The sequence below is a fragment of the Actinia tenebrosa genome, unplaced genomic scaffold, assembly GCF_029948245.1.
Source record: "Actinia tenebrosa isolate PJP-AT-01 unplaced genomic scaffold, QUT_ActTen_1.0 PGA_scaffold1__47_contigs__length_23844297, whole genome shotgun sequence".
Lineage (NCBI taxonomy): Eukaryota > Metazoa > Cnidaria > Anthozoa > Actiniaria > Actiniidae > Actinia > Actinia tenebrosa.
In genome coordinates, this window is record NW_028292578.1 from 21,871,496 (window position 1) to 21,894,685 (window position 23,190).

The window sequence follows — 23,190 nt, forward strand, 5'->3', positions numbered from 1 at the left end:
AGTGCTTTGTCTAAGTCAGGAAAGTTGTTTTTTCATTTTTCAGTTAAGTCTTTAAAGGGAAGGAAACTGGTGAAAATGGTATCTATGATATTACTTTCGTTCGTTCCCTTTGGGAAGTTAAATCAAAATAGCTTCACGTTACCTATTGGAGCGTGTCATCCGGCTTAGAATCCATAGCGGAACTAACCAACATGACGATCCCCAATGGTACTACGCTGACATAAGTTACTACAAGAGGGCTATTGCTCAAGCTATGACAAACCAGGTTTGACGTTCACTTTAGCGATCATCTTACAATGACTATATGGGTAGATAATTTCCAAATTAGCACGCAGGGAAAGGAATAATGGAAAACCGTCCTTTGTAAATAAACAATTTCCTCGCCAAGGCTCATACTGAGAACTTCCTGGGACTTTAGAGGGATCTTTTAACTTTAAGCCATGCCTCAGTAGCTAATGAGGAGTAGATAAGATTACAAGTAGTAAATAGTGATTCTTTAAGTAAGATAATCGCAACAGTAGACACGCCTCAGAAGGGACATTGGCTTCTCTATGGAAACTCACTTCTTCATATCCCGAAAACTTAGGAAAAACCAATATACAAAACATCTTCTTTTCTTTTTTCTATTCTTTGTGATTTTCTTTTTTCTATTATAATTCAAGATTCCTCATTCCTAATACGGAACTCCAGCCGCCCTGAAAAGATTTTATGGTCTAGTATACACATGATTCGTAGCTAGAAACAGTTTTGAGATGTCACGTATCTAGCTAGGTTAGTTAGTGTGTAAACATTCACTTAACCACCAATTCAGTACTATCTGTAGCCGGGACTTACAAAACCTAATTTAGGACACCTTAACAGCCCTCACATGGAGGAGGATGCGTTGTCCCTCCTCATCAATTCATTCTACGTGATCATTTTTAATTCTTCATTTGGACAATACGACTCTATTCTCTCCTTAATTTCCCACTCTGATAGTTTCAGAATAAGTAACAAAACGGTTGTTTTATCATTTCTTTCATGATTTTCTTTGACCCTTTTTAAGGACCAGGAACATTGAATGTTTCGGACTTCTAAAATATCAATCCTAATTTATCGTAAAGATCTACTACATAAACTCAAAAAAGACTTGATCGAACAATGGCAATACGTTGCGCATTTCCCCTATACCAGTGTTTACCACGCACTTTGAATCAAGAGAGTAAATTAGTTCGTATATGACAGAGGTTTTCTCTGAGTGCTCCGACAATAACGCAATAAACATACTTCCGAATTTCAACAAAGCACTAAACCCTACAATATTCACTCCATGAAAGCATTTTTGTGTGAATTTTTCCTCGACAGCTTGTTATTTTGAATGTACCCAAGAAATAGGAAGCGAGTAGTATTTCATAGGGGCTTTCGCGTTTAGGACATAGGAATTGGAATAAACAGAAGTATTTTATTTGGATAAGAATGACATATATTGCACTTATAACTAGTGATTCTGATGATGCTATCCACAAGGTATTAGCCCGAACGAAACATTCGTTATATTGCTACTAAATCTACCCGCTTCAGGACAATCGAACTCATTACGTTCCAATTTCATTTTTCACCCCTAATAACGGGAGTAGTGACTTTACGATTGCCTAGAAGTTAATACACCTATGATTATCCTCCCCCCTCCGATATCATCTTCACCCCCCCGAGCTGGCCTGCCTTCGAGGACGAGGACAGATTTGGTCCCCTCACGACAAAGACCGATTAAAAACACCATTTGCCCCCGCTAATGGCTGCAACGCTTTCAGGACCGAGTTAAGTCTCTTATTCTCAAACCGAGTGTCTATGGCCATGAACCGTGTAAGTTTATGATTGGACACCCACCTCGACTGACGAATTCCGATCCCCCTCTGAAAGATGTCAAAATTCTCTAGAACTGAAACGATAGATAAAATACACACCTATCACAAAATCAATAAAAAACCATCCTGTAGTACCCTAACATTGAAAAAATGGTTGTTTGGCCCCCCGTCCACCCACGGTTTCTACAATAAAGTTTGACACCCTTTTAGGGCTATCCTCATTTATCATGTATATAAACGTTATCGGACTTCGGAAGGAGAGTGACCTACCTGTTGTTGTCGCTTACATTACCTACCTAAGCCTCACCTCTTTGGGGTGGTGGGATATTGGACATATAAACAGTTAACAGCCGAACTCAAATAGCGAGACTGGCAAGCGGGCGGGAAAGGAGGGAAAAAGAAGAAAGAAGGATGGAGAGAGGGAAGATAGGGGTAATACGCATAAACATCCTCTTCCCAAGCACCACACTAAGCATGCCGTCATGCACGAAGAGGTGGAAAGAGCCGAGAACACGCATTAACCCTTCCGAAGATCACGCGATTGGACAAGAGTAACAGATATGATGATAAATGGGGCTGGGCATTGTGTGAATGAACGAGGGGGGAGGGTGGTAAACAATGGAAGGGGAAAGAAATCAGGATAACTGGAACAGCTATAAGAACGTATAACAAGCTGGACAGAGTAGGAAAGACAAGAGAGAGTAGAATAGCTTAAAGAAGGACAGAGGAAAGACCCTAACCCCCAACTGGCTACCTGGCAAAATGGAGTAGGCCCCGCCCAGATCAACGAACACAATGCAACCGCAAACCCTCCCCCCTCCTCCCTTCCCCCCCCTCCCCCTCCCCCCCCCTCTCCCCCCCGTTTTGGGCTCTGACATAAAACACCTTCCATTTGGCCCCCCATACCCATTCTGCGAAAACAAATATGAATGCCCAGGATGGATTCCTGACCCCCAGGTGCAAGAGCCTTAGTCGCCACCTAATAACAGGATATGAAATATCACGTTACCCCCTAAACACTGAAGTGATTTGAACTCTTATGGTCAGTGAGCATGTCAGTGCCCACCGGAATGAGCCTAATGAAAAGACACACAAGACATGGCCTCGCCGTGTGTTTGACCCACGCGGACCCCCCTAACAGAAATGCAACCAAGATCCACATTCTTCTGCAACCAAGTCCACCAACCAAATGGCGGCTCCATGACGTCACATGCAACCTTAACGAATTGGCTGATAGAAAGCATTTTTTGTAACCATGATTCGGTTTTCTTAGCTCGCGCATCAAAACCATACCTCTTAAGCATGGATTGACCCATAGATGACCTAGTTACAAAAAAAATACTACCCACACTGAATCACCTCAGGCTAACCGCATCACCAAAAAAAAAAACCGATTTGCCTAATCGGACCTTTGACCAAAACACACCTCAACGTCCCCTTTTGTGAGTCGCGCCCCCCCCCGTGTCATTTTTGATAGATGATCCACTCAACCCTTCGGCGCCCTGTCCCCCTGTGCTTGGCCCCTCTTAACAATACCGTTACTGTGTCCTACCTACTAGCTACTTAACTGTGCCGTCGTCCGGGAATTATTACCCTCGTGTATGCCCACTACTTATTATGTTGCTTTCAGACTGCATATCCCTACTCCACGTTTATTTATGTTGCCGCCCACAATAATCAATCAAATCCTTTGTGTCTGGGTGGTCAGTTGACCCAATTGGTACCACCGACAACTGGACGAGCGTCCTCTACTCCACGGACGCGATCACGATATTTCGTTGTTAACAATAGGTTGTTATTCGAGTTATTTTCAGTTTGCTTTAATGTGTCCACTCGCTATACTTAGCTCGCCCACACACACATCCTGTTTTAGATTAAGTTAGCCCTTGTCGACCCTATAGCCCCCTGTTGAAATGATTAAAGAGTACCAGCACTTTGACTAACGCCGTAGATGCCTGTCATGACGGGATAAAAGTGCTGCACCATCACCGCCCCTTTTCAGACCCTCCTGTGGGTTACCAATGAGTATCCAGCACTTTACGAGCGCACGCGGCACCGTGTTCCAAATGACAGACCTGTGAAGTCGACTGCAGCACCTAGTGAATGCTTTTCTATTAGCCAGACAGCCCAAGGCTAAGATTTAAAAGCACAATAAATGCTTGTTACGGTAGTTTATTAAAAAGGGACCTCGTAGGCAGTTTTTGTTTCTCATATACTTAGTCTTTTTTGTTTTTTTGTCTCCTAGCAATGATTCATGACGACTGCTAAAAACAATTCAAGGGTTTAGTGTTTTTAACCAAAACAATTAAAATTTGATTGCATGAAGATACAAACGAAACATAAAAAAAGTGATAGAAAAGAAAAATAAATGTGGAAAGAATGAAGTAAGTATGAAATGTTCTATAAAAACATCACACTGGGCGCCACCTAAACCTATAGAGACCAGAGTCCCACAAGAAACATGCAAATAGAAAACCGTAAACAAAGCATATAGTCATGTTTAGTAATAATACAAACACTACCAAACCACTTGAATTGATTTTCAATAACAATAACTATATTTTAAAATGAATGCTGTTTATTGGAAAGCAAACATTTAGAGAAAAGGTCTGTTAGCTTTGTCAGGGTTGGCAGATGTTCAAAACACAAGACAATTCTAATAACCGCTTATAGGAGACATGCATACTAACCTTACCTCGAAGATTCTCTAAAGATGATGTCTTCTAGTCTTTGGTTTGAAGACAGCCCACCGGCTACAGGTCTGCTCTTGTATTAACCGTGAAGACGAGGTACTTGCAACGATATTCCGTGTAATTTACGGTCAATAACTTCAGTCCAGTTCAGATAACAAACTGACAGATCCTTGAAGATAATGACTAGCAACTGAGGAAAAAACGACTTAAGCAATAGAAAGGAAACCTGTATATTGCATCCCGTTCAATATCCAGCAGTTCTCGACTTACCGTCCGCCGACATTATCACGTCAGCTCAGCTAGGATAGGTGCATTAAGTTATTTAATCGTTCTTTGCTTGTGGTATATAGCCGCAGATAGCACTCAATTTACGCCCTTTTTTATTAATCTAACCTATTTGGCATTTAGCCCTTTTTTTCTCATTGAAGAAGACATGGTAGGAATGCGCAAATGTAGTAGGATATGACTACAGCTAGGGGCTAGGGGCATACTCAGATCGAAAACACTACAATAACAAACGCCCATATGCAGTTAATTGCCGTTGCCCAACAGGTTACTTAGCCAGGAGATTTGAGTGAAAAAATATAGCGCTTTCTAAAGACTGATTTAAACGATGCGATTTTTCCTACCGCGAGCAACATGTTTACACCAAGTTTTAGCTGCCATTTACAGTCGTAAGCAAGTTCCGCGCGAAAGTTCTGAGGAAAAATCGTACCGTGTAAATCGGCTTTGAATAACTATAACCACTGGTATATATTGATCAGAATAGGCCACTGGCTTTAAGCCTGCCTTTAATCCCCCAACAAACCCCTGTAACAAAACTATCATCTGGCTTCAAGCCCGCGAGAAATGTATGATCAGGTCTCTACAGATATGAATGATTGTCATCTCTGGTATTGGCGCATGTATGCGCAGTTACATACTGTGTGCAGTACTTATCATGCTTGACGGAAGGGCGTTATAATACTACCATGGTGTGTATAGTGTGTGGTGCTTTGGTGGAACGTTTCTGTAATCAAAGAGAGATGAACATTAATAACTGTGCCTATCAATACTCCACCCAACCAGCCATTACCCATCCACACTATTAAGTATTACGACAAATGTACGTCATATATTAGGTGACGTCATCTTGTGTGCGCGTGACGTCATAATCTACAAGACACGCACGTGGCATAATGTAAGAGGCAAATTACTTGGTTAGGTTTCAAATTCTTTTGTCGTGGTGTCTTTTTGTTTACAATAAACTAGTCGAGGCATGATAATCAACAGAATTTTTTGTGTTAAAGAAACAGAAGAATCAGTGTTATATACTGTTTAATATCAAGTAGTCCAATATATTACATGAATCTGCATAGCATTAGATTGGTATAATACACATTGGTACCAAAATGAAGAAGTATTAAAAAATCCAAATAATTTGAAAATGTAAACGTAAGAATGGATGTATCACATGCATGTACACCAACACACACTGGTACAAGCAACTGGAGGTACATGTTCAATACACCAAATACATGTTTACAAGTACACCAAGACACACTGGTACAAGCAACTAGAGGTACATGTTCAATACACGTCATTCATGGCACAACAAATACATGTTTACCAGTACACCAAGACACACTGGTACAAGCAACTAGAGGTACATGTTCAATACACGTCATTCATGGCACACCAAATACATGTTTACCAGTACACCAAGACACCCTGGTACAAGCAACTAGAGGTACATGTTCAATACACGTCATTCATGGCACACCAAATACATGTTTACCAGTACACCAAGACACCCTGGTACAAGCAACTAGAGGTACATGTTCAATACACGTCATTCATGGCACACCAAATACATGTTTACCAGTACACCAAGACACACTGGTACAAGCAACTAGAGGTACATGTTCAATACACGTCATTCATGGCACAACAAATACATGTTTACCAGTACACCAAGACACACTTGTACAAGCAACTAGAGGTACATGTTCAATACATATATGTTATTCATGGTACGACAAATACATGTTTACCAGTACACCAAGACACACTGGTACAAGCAACTAGAGGTACATGTTCAATACATATATGTTATTCATGGTATGACAAATACATGTTTACCAGTACACCAAGACAACCTGGTACAAGCAACTAGAGGTATATGTTCAATACATATATGTTATTCATGGTACGACAAATACAAGGGTCTAATAAAGGTTTCTAATAAAATGTCTAAAAATAATCCCATTCTACTTAAAATAAGCAGTGCACAAAATTGAAGGTTTTAAACTCCCCCTCTATAAACATATCGTACTGTACTAACCAATGCAATACAGCATTGTGCAATGACAGCACACTGATAGGTTGTCTAATGTGTAATCTGTATTACTATACACCATAGCATTGTGCTAATGACAGCACACTGATAAGTTGTCTGTGTAATCTGTATTACTATACACCGCAGCATTGTGCTAATGACAGCACACTGACAGGTTGTCTAATGTGTAATCTGTATTACTATACACCACAGCATTGTGCTAATGACAGCACACTGATAGGTTGTCTAATGTGTAATCTGTATTACTATACACCACAGCATTGTGCTAATGACAGCACACTGACAGGTTGTCTAATGTGTAATCTGTATTACTATACACCACAGCATTGTGCTAATGACAGCACACTGATAGGTTGTCCAATGTGTAATCTGTATTACTATACACCACAGCATTGTGCTAATGACAGCACACTGACAGGTTGTCTAATGTGTAATCTGTAATACTATACACCACAGCATTGTGCTAATGACAGCACACTGACAGGTTGTCTAATGTGTAATCTGTAATACTATACACCACAGCATTGTGCTAATGACAGCACAAGGAATTGTACAGTATTGTTAACTTATATAAATCATGAATAAAAATTATTAAAAATGTATCCTCAATAAATTAAAACCACCTTGGAAAGATATCGTAAATCAAATACACATATAATAAATTAGTGGGGTCGCGATGACAGCATACTTGATTCTGAAACTGTTCTCTGACGTTTGGAACTTGATTCAGATACTTTTCTTATCGTTTTGTTTCCTGATAAGATGTCCTTGATGTGTTGGACTATGAGGTTGATTGCCACTAATAACAAAAGTATACCACCATTAGCAAAAGAGTGAATCATGCTAACACATGAAGACAACATAAAATATAAAAAAATACAGGCATCCCAGGCAGAGTATTTGAAAGAGTGACGTAGAAACAACATCACTGCAAAACTGAGATGACATGAAGTCTGTGAAAATCAACCAGAAAAAAATACCTGTCCACCATTGTAGTAAAAATATAAAACTCATAAGTTATTGTGTTACTGTCATCAACCAAGGGCAGATCCAGGGGGGCGAAGGGGGGCTGAAGCCCCCCCTTCAGCAGAAAAAAAAACTAAGCCAAACTAAAGAATTAGATGCTTTTTTATTTTTTCCATTGTGTTGACAGAAGAAACTCATTAGCCCCCCCCCCCCCCCCTAAAATTTTGACTGGATCCGACCTTGTCAACCTCTAATTATCAATGACATTTCAATGACAATAGGAAAAGTAACACCTCAGTTTTGCAAATTTTCTTGATTCTCATTGGCTAACATTTCCTCTCAGATCAGCTGGACGGCATTAACTGTATGCCTATGCATACTGGAAATATAACAAAGGTTGCTAAAGACGTGTATCAAGTTTAGCATCTCACCTGTGTTATCAGATCCTCGTGGTATTATCACATCAGCATACTTTTTTGTCTGAAATTTTTTTTTCAAAATTCAACAAAACGTTAAGATTTGAAATGAAACAACAAAATTGGATTGTACTGTTGATGTGGACTATTAGGGATGTGAAAAACTCTTCTAAGATTGTCTAAGTAATGTACATGCAGTTTAATGATTAATGTAGCCTACCAGGTGTAGGTAATACTGTTCTTATGTGTACATTTATGTGTGTATTGTTGTTCAATATGGGTTTATTTAACAATAAAATATAAAATAAAATAAATAAAGTAAAGGGATAAAAGGAAATGTATAATTAATTACACTTACTGGTAGACAGAAGTCTTCAAAAGCAGGCTTCACAAAATTAGTATAAGTTGCTAAAACGCAGTCTAAATCTCTACCTCTCTCTTGGGTGTCTCTTAGTACTACAAAACAAAAATGTTGTGTTGGTCTATATAACAAATACTACAGGAACTGTACTGATGTATCAGATGATGATGTTGATGCTGCCAATGATCACATCCACTGTATTGTTACATTTGACAATTTACCTCTTCTTGAAAGCCTTGTGTCACTATCAGTATCCACAAATAACTTCATATCCAAAAGATCTCGGATTTCTTTAAAATACAGGGTCAATATTCCTTCAAATAGGATAATGTCTGTAGTTGGATGAATCAAGTTGACCTTTGCATCTCTATGAAATGAAATGCATTATTACAGCATGTTATGAATAAATGATGGATGCATACATTCATTACTATTGCATAGTGCTTACTCTACAGTAATGACAGGGAACCGGACGATATAAACGATAATAGCTAGGGTGATCATGAGGTAGCATTAGGGCTGTTTTAGGGGATGTTTTAATACTTATATGGCAATTATCTCTTGTGCTCTAGCTAATAGTGTTTTGAGTGAAATGAAACCACCTTAGTTCTCACGTTTATTTTCAAATTTCCTTTCGTTTCTTGATGCATAAAATGCTAACTGACTGTTTCACTCAAGATAGCCCCATTACAACGCATTTCTAAAAATCAGGAAAGTGTAATTATACTTACTTTGTGGATGCAATATCATAGTCATATGTAGGGATTTCAACAGTTTTTCCTGATGCAATGCTTTTTATTGCATCGTAATTTTTTTCAAAGTCAAAAGCATCTGCAAATAAATTGATATTCATCAGTCAAGACAAGTTTTTATGATCAGGTAAACTTACCCAGTTGAAATGCTTTAATATTGAGTGGGAAACTCATAGTTGGTACTTAACTGAAACCACAATACAGAAGTATACCATAACAAATGTGGTATACTAAAATGGTTTCCTATCCAACACCCAATCACAATATTGTTCTAGTATTGATGGCTAAGGGTAGCTTTATTACAGTTATTAACTCTTACATGTACTAATACATGTACTAATACAGTATAAAACCCTTCTATCAGGCTAATCTAGCTGTGCTATTGGTCCAGCCAACATGAATCAAATATTGGACAAGAAAGGAACTGGTGCACAATACTCCATTTTACAGTTCCATTCAGTGACCACGAATAATAGTTCCAAGCTGGAGTTACCGTGCATGACAAACTGTAGTTTTGCTATGTATGGAAACTCCAACCTCGACATGTAACTATTATTTGTGGTCACTGAATGGAACTGTAAAATGTAATATTGCCTGAATTTAATTTTTGGGAAGAATGTCAGACACACCTCATTGTGTTGTAAAAGATAGGCATGGCACACAAACCACACAAACAGCTATCTAGTCATTCTCACATAAAATCAGGGTCAAATTACCAAGCAATCTATGTTTCTGATTGGCTCGACAATGGCTTGGCATTGTTTTCAAATTCATTCTACAATTTGATTGGTTCTCGCTGTCCAGGTGGCCCTGGTTATATTCAGAGGCTAGGGTTAATAGCATTTACCTGGATGATCGAAGTTAAATTCTCCTTTACCAGCATCTCTCAGCTCTTCTTCGTTCAGTTCCCTGTAAAAGCTTTCCTGACCAATGATAGCCACTCTTGTTTTACAGTCAATGTCGTCTTGTCCAAGTTGTTCCATTATCTTAGAACAAACTGATGACTGTTCAGAAGACATGAAAGATAGTTTGTGACTTATTTACAACCCATGTACGATGCTTTAAGATTGTTTAATCGTTACCTTTTGCATGCATCTATACAGACAACGGTATATGTAAATAAGCTGAACCAAAAACGCTTGACATAGCGCCAACAACGTTTGCTTATGAATTTCTTATTTCTATTGAATACCAGCTCCTATAATGACAGCTCATATAATTTACCATAAATCAGAATTAAAATCATTTTTCTTCCAGGAAAAAAGTTTCGTAGCTTGACTCTGAAGAGTCTTGGTCAAGTTTACCTTTTGGTATGGTGTATTTAGATGACGAAGATAAAGTTATTATCATTTAATCATCATTCCTTGAGATATATAGAGAGAAGTCTTACCTTTCCTGATGCTGAACCTCCAGCTACACCGATGATAAACGGTTTTTTCATCGCCATATTTGTTTTAGAAACAGTAGCCGCAGCCATTTTGGCTTCTTGTTGTAACTTTAAACACAGGCAGCCCAACGATTATGTTTCTTTGTTTACTAAAAACACACGACTGATAGCCGAAGGAGAGACGCCATACTTCGTAGGCTGGTCGGAACGTCAAAAACCTGTTTATCCTGAATTGATACACATGATTGAGAATGAGAGACTTTGAAAACATAGTTTGTTCTCCTCTCTGTTAGTTCGAAAAACCCTAAAATATGAGGCATACGAGTAGATTATCAAGATGGTTTACTAATAGATCTTTTGATCTTTATCGAAGGTTTTCCAGAGAACGCAGAAATGCATCGTACGATGTAGCGATCCTCGGTGGTGGTGCTATGGGCTCATCTACTGCGTATTTTCTTGCTAACAGACAGCCTGATTTGCGAATATGTGTGATTGAACGTGATCTTACGGTAGGAAGGTATACTGCACGCACGTGTATCATAGTGAAGCACAGTAGAAGTACTAACCCTAACCCTAACCTTTGTGACGTGAGAAGAAAAAAGAAGAATCATATATAGAGCGAATCGAGTGTCGGGGAGGGAGGGGAGCAACGTGTTTAATAGAGGACAGCAGAATAATAGGCTGTTTGTTGCATGATGGCATCATTTTACTACTACCACTACCAAAATGCTTGGCTAATATTTTCTTTCCTATTCATATTTGTATTCCCTCATGACATAGTAAGACAATAGGCCCTTTGCAGTTAATGATCACTTGTTACTTGAGAGCAAATTTTTTGTTTACGTTTTAAATTGACAATTCTCTTTTAGCTACTTGTAAAGAACTAAATGAAATGGTGTGTATCCAGTGGGTTAGGAAATGCAGTTTATTATGTCTCGAAACAGGTTGTAGAAAGTGTGTTTGCTCACCAGTAAAAGTGTTCATTCATTCGCTCTCAGTGAATTAATTAGCATGTGATTACTGAGCTGCAAAGGACTATTGGCGCTAATTAACTGAACAAAAGAAAGTGTTTTGGAGATTCTGGTGGTGGTAGTGCCACCCTTTTAATCCTAATTGTCGTTCTTAACTTTGTACATTATATTTTTTTACTTTTGCTTTAGTTTTTCCTTTTTTCTTTTAGTGTTTTTTTTTTTTGTTTGTGTCTTTACATGGGACTCTTGTCCTGTTGACCATGCCCTCAATTAGATATTAACATCTGGTTGTAAAGTTATTAAATAAAAAAATAAATAAGTAAATAATGAAAGAAAGTCAGGAAGATTTTTTTATCAGAATTGAATTTAATGTAAGTCTCCTCCCCCCTCTATATGGACTGATCCATAACTATTGAATGCTTTACACTTTTTAGTACTCTAAGTGCTCCACTGCTCTATCAGTTGGCTCAATACGTCAGCAGTTTTCTACTGCAGAGAATATCCTACTTTCTCAGTTTGGATTCCAATTCTTGTCAAACATTGGAGAGTATCTGGGTGTGGAAGGAAAAGATCTTCCGGATATTAACCTGAAGAAAGGAGGATATTTGATTCTGTCTGGAGAAAAAGGTTTAACAACCTTGCAAGATAACTATACTTTACAAAGGTATTGTGGGAGGGGGGGGGGGGGGTAATATTCAGTTTCTAGTATAAAATTTGCATATATTTCCTCAAACTTCAAAACTTGGGGATGGCAGAGCACCCTAAAACAGTGGCAGGGCTTCAGCAAGTGAAGTTCAAGTGACTGTCATCAATAATTCTGACATGTTTATTAACCATATCATACCAGACCCTCCATCTCTGTGGTCATTGACACCAATGACTCAACATCATTGATAGACATGAAGCACTCTCTTTGTCTGTCCTATCCTTTTATTCAATACATTAACCAATTTTTTGAATGTTCCAGGGATTTAGGATGTGCTGTAAGTCTATTGACACAGGATGAGCTAAAGACAAGGTTTCCTTGGATGAATACTGATGGTATCGGCATGGCCTCTTTAGGTATGTAACAAAATGCTGTATCCATCCTACTTCTCCCCTCCCCTCCCCCCTAAGCCAACTTACCCTGAGTATGAATGCTTACTGGTTACAGGAACAGACAAAGAGGGATGGTTTGATCCATGGGCTTTATTGGATGCCTTCAAAAAGAAATCCATATCTCTTGGTGTAGACTACATCCATGGAGAAGTTACAGACATCCAGCTGGGGAAAGGAAACCTTGTTTCAAATATTGAGGTATGTATGATATCATAGTCAAGGGTTGGGTGGATGGACACCCAGCAGGAATATCAACCTATCCTCACAAGATAAGTAATTACTGATCCAACAGCCATCCACCAAACTGCTGAAATAGTTGTGCCCTCTGCATGATATAGGGATTGCAAAGGACATGATGACACTACAACCAGGAAGAAACTAGACACTACTAGTTTGCTACTTTATGGAATGCACTGCCGGATACTTTTAGAACCTCAAACTTTTTGGACTTCCGTCGTAATATACTAAAGTATGACTCTTTCGAGTAACTACTCATCAACATTGAAATTGAACTGATTCTGCAAAATAGTGTATATAGTGTACATATGTAAATATTAATTACCATTATATAATAGTTTTATAATCATTATTCAATAGCCCTTTTCTTTTTTTTTTTTTTTTTTTTTTTTTTTTTTTTTTTTTTTTTTTTTTTTTTTTTTTTTTTTCTCGAAGATATTAGCTTTGTAAGCTACTCTGAAATTCGAGGTTAAATAAAGTTTATGTATGTATGTATATATGTAGACACCTCACTTACCCAGCCACTCTAATTAGGGACACTGGCTTAATACTAGATGAACTTGGGTGCACAGTAATGAACAAGACTCAAATTAGGGGCATGCTTAAAATAGCATCTCTGATCTCGACAGAAGTTGACTAATGATGATGACACATCTAACAAGGACATAACTGCCAGAGGGGGGTGGGGTGGGATGATGTTTGCTAGTGAGTTGAACTTGTGAGAGGGGACTGGGATCTTTTATATTTTTCTTAGAGAAAAACACTGATGACCTCATCTATGTAGCCATATCTTTCCCCTTTCAGATAGTTCCCAACCATTTGCAGCAGTCTCGACAAAACATCACTTGTGGGGTGGCAGTGAACACTTCGGGGTGTTGGTCTGGTGCTACTGCAAGCATGTTAGGAATCCACCTGCCTATAGAGCCTCGAAAGAGATTTGTCTTTGTAATAGACTGTCCTGATCTTGTCAATGAAGATGTGCTCCTTTGTGACAAAAGTGGATTTTACTTTCGTCCAGAAGGCAAACACTTTGTTACTGGCCGGTGTCCGCCAAGTGTAAGATATGACTGCTACTTGTAATTGAGAATTCATAAGAAAGATCAGCTGCAATCAAAGCATTATTGTCTGAATCAGTCATAAATGCATTGATTATCAAGTGCACAACAATCCCAATTCTGTTTGTCTGAATCATTACATAAGCTGTATTCATTATGTATGCTACAAGCCAAGGTAGGGGAAGGGGGAGTATGAGGAATGGTAGAGGAGATTCCATTGAATTAGAGGCCAGAAGGGTTTTATTAGGGGATGGAATGGCATTAACGGCGGAGCTGGCTGATAAAAAAAGATCAAAGTCAATGTGTCAGGTTTGATAACTTTCATTGTATATTGATTTAGGTTGAAGAAGAGCCAAGCATAGATAATCTCGATGTAGACTATGACTTCTTCTATGAAGCACTTTGGCCAGACCTTGCCTACCGAGTTCCTGCATTCGAATGTTTAAAGGCAAGTGAAAATACAAACTAGTTTAACTAAATAGTACATTGATGGACAGATTTACGGATGAACGGATGGATCGATGAATCGATGGTCGGATCAATTAATGGATAGAGGGATGGATTGAGGGATCGAGCAAGAGATGGATATATGGATGAATGGATGAAGGGGTGAGGAAAGGGAGTGTTGCATGAATGAAAAGATGGAGGAGGGAGGGAGGGAGGGAGGGACAATTGGATAGAGGTAGCAGTGATGGAAAATATTCACTCATTAACCAAAAGTCTCACGTCTTTTAGGTCAAATCAGCTTGGGCAGGATATTACGACTATAACACCCTTGACTGTAACGCTGTTATTGGACGTCACCCAGAAATAAAGAATCTGATATTTGCCAGTGGCTTCAGTGGACATGGAATACAGCATTCACCAGGCACAGGGAGAGCTGTTAGTGAACTTATACTCGATGGAAACTTCACGAGTATTAACCTGTCAAGACTGGGCTATGAAAGAGTATTGAACAAGGATCCTTTGAAGGAAAACAATATAATTGGCTAATATTGGCTAACCACAGGATAATGAGAATAAGTGCCTTGTACCCATCTAGTATATATAACAAATTTCCGGTTTTCCGTGGTATGTCTTATTCACCTCGGCTACGCCTCATGAGCACATAGGTGGACATAACACATAAAAACATCGGAAATTTGTTTTTTACTACGAAAAAAAAAAAAGTTTCCTATTCTAGCGCGCGCTGGCTCCGTGCACTAGCGACTTGTAATCCATTGACGTAATTTATTGGTAAAGTAAGAAAAAATTGTCAAATTTAATGTGAAACATACTCAGGTGGCTTACCCGCGAGAGCGCTCGCCTCTCATCTATGCCATCCAATTCCCGGACTTGGTGTCGTATTTGCATAGAGTTGTTTGCTTCTCTCCTGTGCTATAAGGTTTTCTCCAGGTTCTTCGGTTTTCCTCCCTTCACAAAAATGAACTTCTAAATATTATAGGCCTCCCTTAAAACCAGCCTTAGATAGTGCAGTTTTCATATGACTGTGAAAAGCTCAGTTCCGTGCCGTGACCGTGATGTTTTCTAGAATTTTAATCGGCTGATTTTTTTCTCGTGCAATGTGATTGGTCTGAAAGTGCCGTGACTTTGGCGTGACCGTGTCCGCGTCGTGTTTATGCCGTGTTCTGGGTATTTGATTGGATGGAGAGTATATTCTCGAGCAATGTGATTGGTCTGGCGTATCCCTAGCTGTGTCACTAAGAACGTGTTCGTGCCGTGAGCTTTTCAGAGTCATGCGAAAACTGCTCTAAATTGAGCCACCTGGACGGCCACAGTTTGCTAACCACTTGCTATTTAGTGCTACCCTTGCAAAAGCAAGGACGTTTTATGTCCTACAAGCTATGGCCGCCGAAACTTGATAATTTAAAAGAAAGGTCGTGGGTTCGAATCCCGCCAGTAGCTCGTTTTTTTTTCCAAGAAAAAATTTGCTTGAAGAAATGATTAAATAAAATTGCTGAGTCGTCGTAATCCTTGTCGTACTCTTTAAAACAGATACTGAACATGCGTAGTTGTTTTCGGGGAAAACTGCTCCAACGGTGATTCGTTCGCTATTGTTTGAATAGCCCAACGTAACCGAGACTACTTTTATAATCATCATTAATAATAAATGATTCATCACTCAATATTGGATGTAATTAGTTCCTGCAGACCGTTTTAAGAGAGTATGTTCTAAACTGGTGAAGTTAGCTTCAACAATGTTGGCCGACGGTTTTTCCCTCGTCCTAGTATTCGTTTTACCGTATAATGCTACTCCAGGACTGGGATCAGAACCAGCAATTTACCGTGAAGACTATACGAGATTAACTACTTTCCACAAACTAAAAGGTACTTATTTGATCAGTTATTAGTTATTGTATTAGAAAGTTATCACTAGCTACTTGTAGCTACACCGATCGATTCTTTTTTATTTTTAGAACAAAATCTGTAGAATTTTTAGTTTAGGATTCTTCCTTTGGATAGTTTAAATGAAGTTAGGAATCAAAAGTAAAGTATCAATTTCGGAGCATAATTGGGCTTTGATATTCATCATCTTGACCATGATTATTGGCGCCCCACAGGTTTTTTTTTTTTTTTTCATTTTTACTACGAACTCGTACACTGGGATATCACTTTATCTATTCAGTTATTTCTGTAGAAAAACATCGACAATATTCATATTTTTTTCAGTTGTCATCGTATAATAAATTATTAAGTGGCATCGTTCATTTTGCCATTCGCGTACCTTTTGTATCTCGGTGCGTATCTGCGCAAAAATAATAATTAAATTGCGAGAGATCTGTTGAATTCAAGGAGTTCTTATGTTAAAATATTTCAACATTTAACAACGAAAAGTTTGTTCAAAGATCTAAGATTGAAGGTGCTTATAAAATGAAGGTGTAAATGTACTATTAAAAATTGTTTTACTTCATGCTGATTTTCCCGTAAATCTAGACGGGAAGCAAACACGAGACATCCTCGGCATGTAAGGTGCGTGTAATCACGACCTACTGGGAACTAAGGGCGATAGGAAAATATATTTGGACACATTCATTTTCTAGTTTAATTTAGCCCAGGGCCCAGTTGTTCAAAGCCTGATTAGTGCTAATCCTGAGTTAACTCTTAATAAGACCTATAGAGTTAATCCTGGATTAGCATTAGCACTAATCCAGCTTTGAACAACCCGGCCGCAGGAGTAAAAGCTAGCTCATCGAGGGAGGTCATAGCTTTTTTTTTTTTTTTTTTTTTTTTACAATACGTGAATTGAAGACGAAAAAACTCATACAAGATAAATGAAAAAGAAAGATTTATATGAATAAGTAAAAATAGGAATTGTAACACAAAAAATGGGAACAATAGCTGAATATAGAAAACAGTTAAGTGAATACAATTGTAACTGATGTTTACTGAAACACGCTCACACTTCTATATCAGTAAAGGGTAAAAGAATATTATTAAGTATTCAGAGAAAAAGTATATAACAGGAAAGCTATCATTACACCTTTTAGCAATAAGGCGGCTATCTTGGTTGTCTTAATTAACTAGTTGCTGAGATAGCAATTATTGGACAATTCATATACTACACAGCTCAGTGTCACGGTGTCTTTTTATATAACTTTACACTTTTCAATGAAAAGCACATCTAAAAAGCTATTGAATTTGCTGGTAGTTGGAAAAATATGCGAAACACCAAGACTCTATAGATCCATAAATTTTTTACGTTTAATTTATTTGTCCCCTGCTTTGTCATTCCATATTTCAAATGGCCGTATCAGTTAAAAGGTCTTATTGAATCGTCTAAATTCTTAAGTAAAATTGTCGAACAGCTAAAAAATCACATAAGATTTTGTTTTGTTGTGAAGTGTGATCGTCAGGGAGAGTATAGTCTTGAGAAAGACTGTTGTTGGATGGTCAAAGTCCAGCGGGAAAACGAAAGACAGTCGATAGTATTTATACCCCTGGGGCGGTCGTTATGTATTAGTCGGCATATACGGTTTTCAAGCTTGCGTGCGCATTTAAATTTAAGAAGCTTCACGGGCCACAGGAGCTTTATAATGAGAATTATCATACATTTCTATGATATTTTTTTCGATAAGAATTCATAATATCGTTTATTCTCCTCTTTAAATATAAAACTGGCTTCTCACACCTGTTTTGCGTATTTCAATTTCGTGGCCCTTCAACTGTTGGATGCGCACGCAACCTTGAGAAAACGGTCCATTGTTATGTAAAGATATGCATATACAGCTGCCCAAGGCACGGATGACAGGAATCAAGTGCTGTCGAGCCAATTGCATCAAGAATACTGGGACTCAGTTCCCGTCATGGCACGGCACGGCACGGCAAGGCACGGCCGACCTGTAATTTACCTTCGTGCTATAATATTTTTTTGTCTTTACTGAAAAGGTTCCTCTATGCTTAATCACTTGATCAAGAGTATGGAGGTGAGGAGTTCCATTGAATGTGTCTTCGATTGTCTTAACCATCCATACTGTCAGTCCATCAATTACCAAAGTCAAGGCAATTCCAAACACCTTTGCGAACTGAACAACAATACCATAGCAGCCAAGCCTATGTGTGAGCAGAGTAGACCTGGGTTTGACTACTACGCGCCCAAAGTATCGTCGGTATGACTGAGCATTTCCACTTGTATGATTTTTTTTTTTTCCATGTAAGTTGTCCATGTTTTTCATTCTTTTCATTGTTTTAGGAAGAAGTAGTCAATCCTTGTTTGGATTCACCATGTAAGAATGGAGCAGCTTGTTCGCTTGTGTGTAGTACTCCAGTTCAGTATCAGTGCCTCAACTGCAGCAAGTATAATACAGGACTGAACTGCGATGGATGGACAGGTCATATATATTTAACTTTTTTCCTTGTCTAAACTGAATTATTACCACGTTAATATCATAATAAAAAAAAAGAATAAAGAATTTCCTTCCATCTTTACCATTATCATCATCAACACCATCATTATCATCATCTTCAACACCAAATATCTCTTGATACATGAATTACCATTATTATAATACAACCATCATTTGTATGATCATGATCTTTACCACCACCATCAATACACCGTTCATCGTCGTCATCATATCTCACTAGTCTCACATTACGTCATATATATGATGTAATTCCCTTTTTTCCAGTGCCTGTGTCGTCATGTAAAGACATTTACGAGAAGACAAGGTAAGGATAATATACTCAAACGCTGAACCTGTTGACCAATGCGTTGAGAAATTTTCACATTCAAATATTTCAACAGCCATCGAAGAGACATGGCCTATACTTTCGTTATCCAAGGCCAACAGACTGACGTATTTTGTCACATGACTGAAATAACTGGCTGTGGTGCTGGAGGATGGACGCTGACAATGAAAATCGACGGCGCAAAAGTAAGTGCAACGATTCAACCGTCATAAAGATGTGATTGTTGCATAGACGCGTATCCTTGATGTGCAGATCTGATTATCCCTTTACTCACTCGACAGTTTTCTTCTTTTTTAGGATACGTTCGGTCACAGCTCATCGTACTGGTCAAACAAGATTGCTTACAACCAGACAGCAGGTAAAACAGGTTTTGATTCCATGGAGACAAAGATGCCGAGCTACTGGGGAGTATCATTCAGTGCAATATGTGTTGGATTTACTGTGAATGGTGTCACCAACTTTGCAACTATTCCTTACACGGTAACGTCACTCCATGACGTTATTGCAAGTGAAAGTCAAAGGGCGGTTGCTTTGCTTGGAAAGTCAAAATGGCAATCTATGATTGCAGGTACATCAGTGCAACCGTACTGCAACAGAGAAGGATTTAATTTGCAACTAGTGCGTATCGGAATAATGACCAACAATGAAAACGACTGTGGTTCCACAGATAGCTTTATTGGCTATGGAGGGAGTGTCGGCGTGTCTTGTGGCAACAGATGTTATCTTTCTTGTAGTAATGGAGACAAAGCTATTGCTGCTGTAGGGTACATTCTAGTCAAGTAGACTATCTTACTGTTCCAGCACTTTAACCAATGTCCCATTAAATAATAGCAACACAATAGATATCCTGGACAATTTTTAAAAGCACTTTATGCATGTTTATATAGTGGGAAAGCCGGCTTGGCTATTAATAGCACATAATAATAGTAATAGTAATTTTAATGATCTTTCATTAACTTATTAGTAGCCTGCTATGCTTGGTGGTAAGCGGTTAAGGTTAGTCGCTGACGGAGGCGCGGAGGCGTAGACAAAAATTAAGGCTTTCTTCCTCCCTGCCATTGAACAAAAACGATAATAACCGCAGACCGCCCAGCAACGCCGGCTAAAATGTTACTGGATACTCTAACACTTGTAACATATCAAAGTTTTAAATAAACGGATTATAAAGTCTTGTCATCACCATTGTCTTTTGTCTTTTATTGGTTAAGTCAATCATCGGAAGTAGACAGAGAGGAAACTAAACTCCTACGAACTCCTTAAAAACGAGCAACACTTCTACCACCGTGACATCTACCATGTTAACCGTGAAGCAGACGCGTTGTCTTTTATTGATTTTCAGCGTTTTTGCGGCTTGTGTTGATGGAGTAAGAGGTACGTAACCCCACTACTTTACATTTACCACCTATACTAGATTTACCAAGAATACCATTGAAAATGGATCTTAAAAACAAAATGTGATAGATCTTGATTTCGTTGGAATAAGCCATAAAGCGTTCATCAAACTGAATTAACAACAGATTCAATATTTCTCATGAAATCGTTTTCAAATACCAATTTCAGTTTTCATACGTTATTACACGAAGGAACGGTGCAAACACGACGTCAGCAGTATTATAATCTGCCTTGATCTGAAACGCGAAGGGATTTAACTGACCATGGTCCAGTTACAATACGTAAACATTAACCGAGTCAAATAAGATTCGCTTTTTATCTGTTGGAGAGATTTTGCCTCAATTACATATGACCTTTGAAAATAGGTATTTTTGAGTGGTTTTTCTAAAAACTCATAATGAAATTTGCAAGTTTTGCACAAGCGATCATGGGAACAGAGTTGTTACAAGACAGGATCTGCTTACTGACGTAAATGATGCATTACCTGTTGTAACAGTATCACTGTTTTCATAGTGTAACTTTATCTTTCAAACTGTAAGGTTGCCCGCCATACGAATCTAGTTCCTTTAAAGCTGATGCTCGCAACAATTAAAAAGATATGCGGAAAGGATATAGGATATATACACCCAAAGGAAGGAAGTTAGACAACAGAATTTAAAACAATGAAAACGAAGAGCAGTGACGATTAATAATATTTCCTCCTCAGGTGTTCCGGCCTCGTGCAGCTGAAGCTTGTCAAATGTCACCTTCTCATCCTCTTCATTTCAAGATAATCTCCACTCACCACACGAAGCACGCATCAACGGTCCTTCGGCCTGGTGTGCTAAACAAAATGACATCACATCACCATGGATACAAGTGTCATTTGGTAAAAAGGTTCAGGTGACAGGAATGAGGATTCAGGGAAGTAAAACAGAGTTTATATGGGTGAAAAGGTTTAGTATTGAATATATGCCAAGAGATGGGAGATGGATTAAATATGGTCAGGTAAATAAGACTGAAACGCCTTTACAGTATATATTTAAATATCTGAGTAAATAATGTGACCAGCTATTGAAGTGAATGTCGCTAAGAAAATCACTCTTGTAACGTGTCACACAGGTGCTGAATGGCAACTCATACAAAGACTATACATCTGGCAAAACCAACACATTCCGCCCTGCCCTGTTTGCGCATGACATTAGGGTATATCCACTAGAAGTCAAAGGTATTTCTACCGGAAAGGAAGAAACCTTTGCTCCTTGTCTACGAATGGAATTTTACGGGTGTCACGGTAAGATTGTGTTACTTTGTAACGTAGTTCGTACTACTAACCATGTCATGGCATGTATTGACACAATTAAGTGGTGCTTTCTGTAGTGTCCTGTCCTGATCCTGGTCAACCAAAGCATGGCATACGAATGGGAAATAATTTCCTGGACGGAATGATTGTTAACTTTACCTGTAATCATGCTGATTATGATCTTGTCGGTGCTGCTTCTGTACGATGTACTAATGGCACTTGGGACAAACCTACGCCTTCCTGCAAAGGTAAATAATACATCTGTTTCACTGCGTACAAACAGTTTTATCATAATAAGAAATGCTGACTTTTTTCTAGCTCGATGTAAATATCCAGGAATTCCCAGGAATGGATTGGTAGTAAACCTAGATCTGCGCCATGCCAGTATCATCCAGTACAGGTGCAGTAGAGAGTTTAAACTTCAAGGTTTTGCAAATCTGACATGTTACAATGGACAATGGAACCACCTTTTACCTTCATGTATTATTGACGATGATGATGACGATGATGGTTCAGGGAGTGGTAGTCTAGGTGAATATAATGATTCATTCATTGCCTAATGTCGTAATACTGTGCATTTACACTGTCCAGTAAATCATTGTATAACATCTATCGACAGATTTGTCCAGTACAATCATTGTATACATCTATCGACAGCATTTGGTCCAAGTAAATCATTGTATAACATCTATCGACAGCTTTGTCCAGTAAATCATTGTATAACATCTATCGACAGCTTTGTCCAGTAAATCATTGTATAACATCTATCGACAGAATTGTCCAGTAAATCATTGTATAACATCTATCATCTTGACATCATTGTCCAGTAAATCAACTGTATAAACATCTACTCATATTTACTGACAAGTTTCGATCGTGCAGGGACCCAGGGATGCCCAGAGAAGGGTGGTCCGTCATGTGTGACAACCTTGTACATCTGAAGGTTCAAACAGTGATATTTCTTCTGCCGGAAGAGTTTAAAGAAGAGTTTTACACTGTTCGGCTATTCACAAATCACTTGTACTAATGGAGTGTCGGGAATTGTACCACAATTGCAGAGGTAAGTAGTAGTATGGCAAGAAGGGTGCCCTTAAACCCTTAGCAACCAGTCCACACGGTTAGCCAATCTAGGCCCAGCTCATCCTAGCAAACCACTCTCACCGACAAACCAACATTGACACACTAGTCATGCGCAAGCAAGCCCCAAC

At 38.7% G+C, this 23,190-nt stretch overlaps 2 protein-coding genes, 1 long non-coding RNA gene and 1 pseudogene across 3 annotated transcripts; 3 read left to right on the top strand and 1 right to left on the bottom strand.

Annotated features, from left to right (window-relative positions):
* Window positions 1-7,488: 7,488 nt before the first annotated feature.
* Window positions 7,489-10,870, bottom strand: LOC148910102 (uridine-cytidine kinase 2-B-like). Its single transcript, XM_089033385.1, has 7 exons — window positions 10,761-10,870; window positions 10,218-10,374; window positions 9,350-9,449; window positions 8,840-8,985; window positions 8,616-8,713; window positions 8,273-8,321; window positions 7,489-7,674 (listed from the first exon to the last, which is right to left on the bottom strand). The coding sequence occupies exons 1-7, from the start codon at window positions 10,845-10,847 to the stop codon at window positions 7,538-7,540; spliced, it is 774 nt and encodes a 257-aa protein (XP_088889511.1). The 5' UTR covers window positions 10,848-10,870; the 3' UTR covers window positions 7,489-7,537.
* Window positions 10,871-11,048: 178 nt separating this feature from the next.
* Window positions 11,049-16,089, top strand: LOC148910103 (FAD-dependent oxidoreductase domain-containing protein 1-like). Its single transcript, XM_089033360.1, has 7 exons — window positions 11,049-11,266; window positions 12,163-12,392; window positions 12,696-12,790; window positions 12,882-13,024; window positions 13,868-14,119; window positions 14,459-14,566; window positions 14,854-16,089. The coding sequence occupies exons 1-7, from the start codon at window positions 11,069-11,071 to the stop codon at window positions 15,109-15,111; spliced, it is 1,284 nt and encodes a 427-aa protein (XP_088889486.1). The 5' UTR covers window positions 11,049-11,068; the 3' UTR covers window positions 15,112-16,089.
* A 4,498-nt stretch (window positions 16,090-20,587) lies between these two features.
* On the top strand, window positions 20,588-21,885 carry LOC148910104 (uncharacterized). The gene is made up of 3 exons (XR_016120326.1): window positions 20,588-20,679; window positions 21,407-21,687; window positions 21,802-21,885. It is a non-coding gene; the product is annotated as an uncharacterized LOC148910104 (long non-coding RNA).
* Window positions 21,886-22,124: 239 nt separating this feature from the next.
* LOC148910105 (uncharacterized) overlaps window positions 22,125-23,190 on the top strand; it is a 4,277-nt pseudogene continuing 3,211 nt past the window's right edge.

What these genes read in the sequence shown, in the direction of transcription:
- LOC148910103 (XM_089033360.1), top strand. Translation starts at nt 11,069, where the DNA reads ATGAGGCATACGAGTAGATTATCAAGATGGTTTACTAATAGATCTTTT. An exon ending in ACCTTGTTTCAAATATTGAG is followed by an intron (nt 13,025 to 13,867) that starts GTATGTATGATA and finishes TTCCCCTTTCAG; the next exon opens with ATAGTTCCCAACCATTTGCA. An exon ending in CTGCATTCGAATGTTTAAAG is followed by an intron (nt 14,567 to 14,853) that starts GCAAGTGAAAAT and finishes CACGTCTTTTAG; the next exon opens with GTCAAATCAGCTTGGGCAGG.
- LOC148910102 (XM_089033385.1), bottom strand. Translation starts at nt 10,847, where the DNA reads ATGGCTGCGGCTACTGTTTCTAAAACAAATATGGCGATGAAAAAACCG. An exon ending in TATGATATTGCATCCACAAA is followed by an intron (nt 8,986 to 9,349) that starts GTAAGTATAATT and finishes TTCATTTCATAG; the next exon opens with AGATGCAAAGGTCAACTTGA. An exon ending in CACAAGGCTTTCAAGAAGAG is followed by an intron (nt 8,714 to 8,839) that starts GTAAATTGTCAA and finishes TTTGTTTTGTAG; the next exon opens with TACTAAGAGACACCCAAGAG.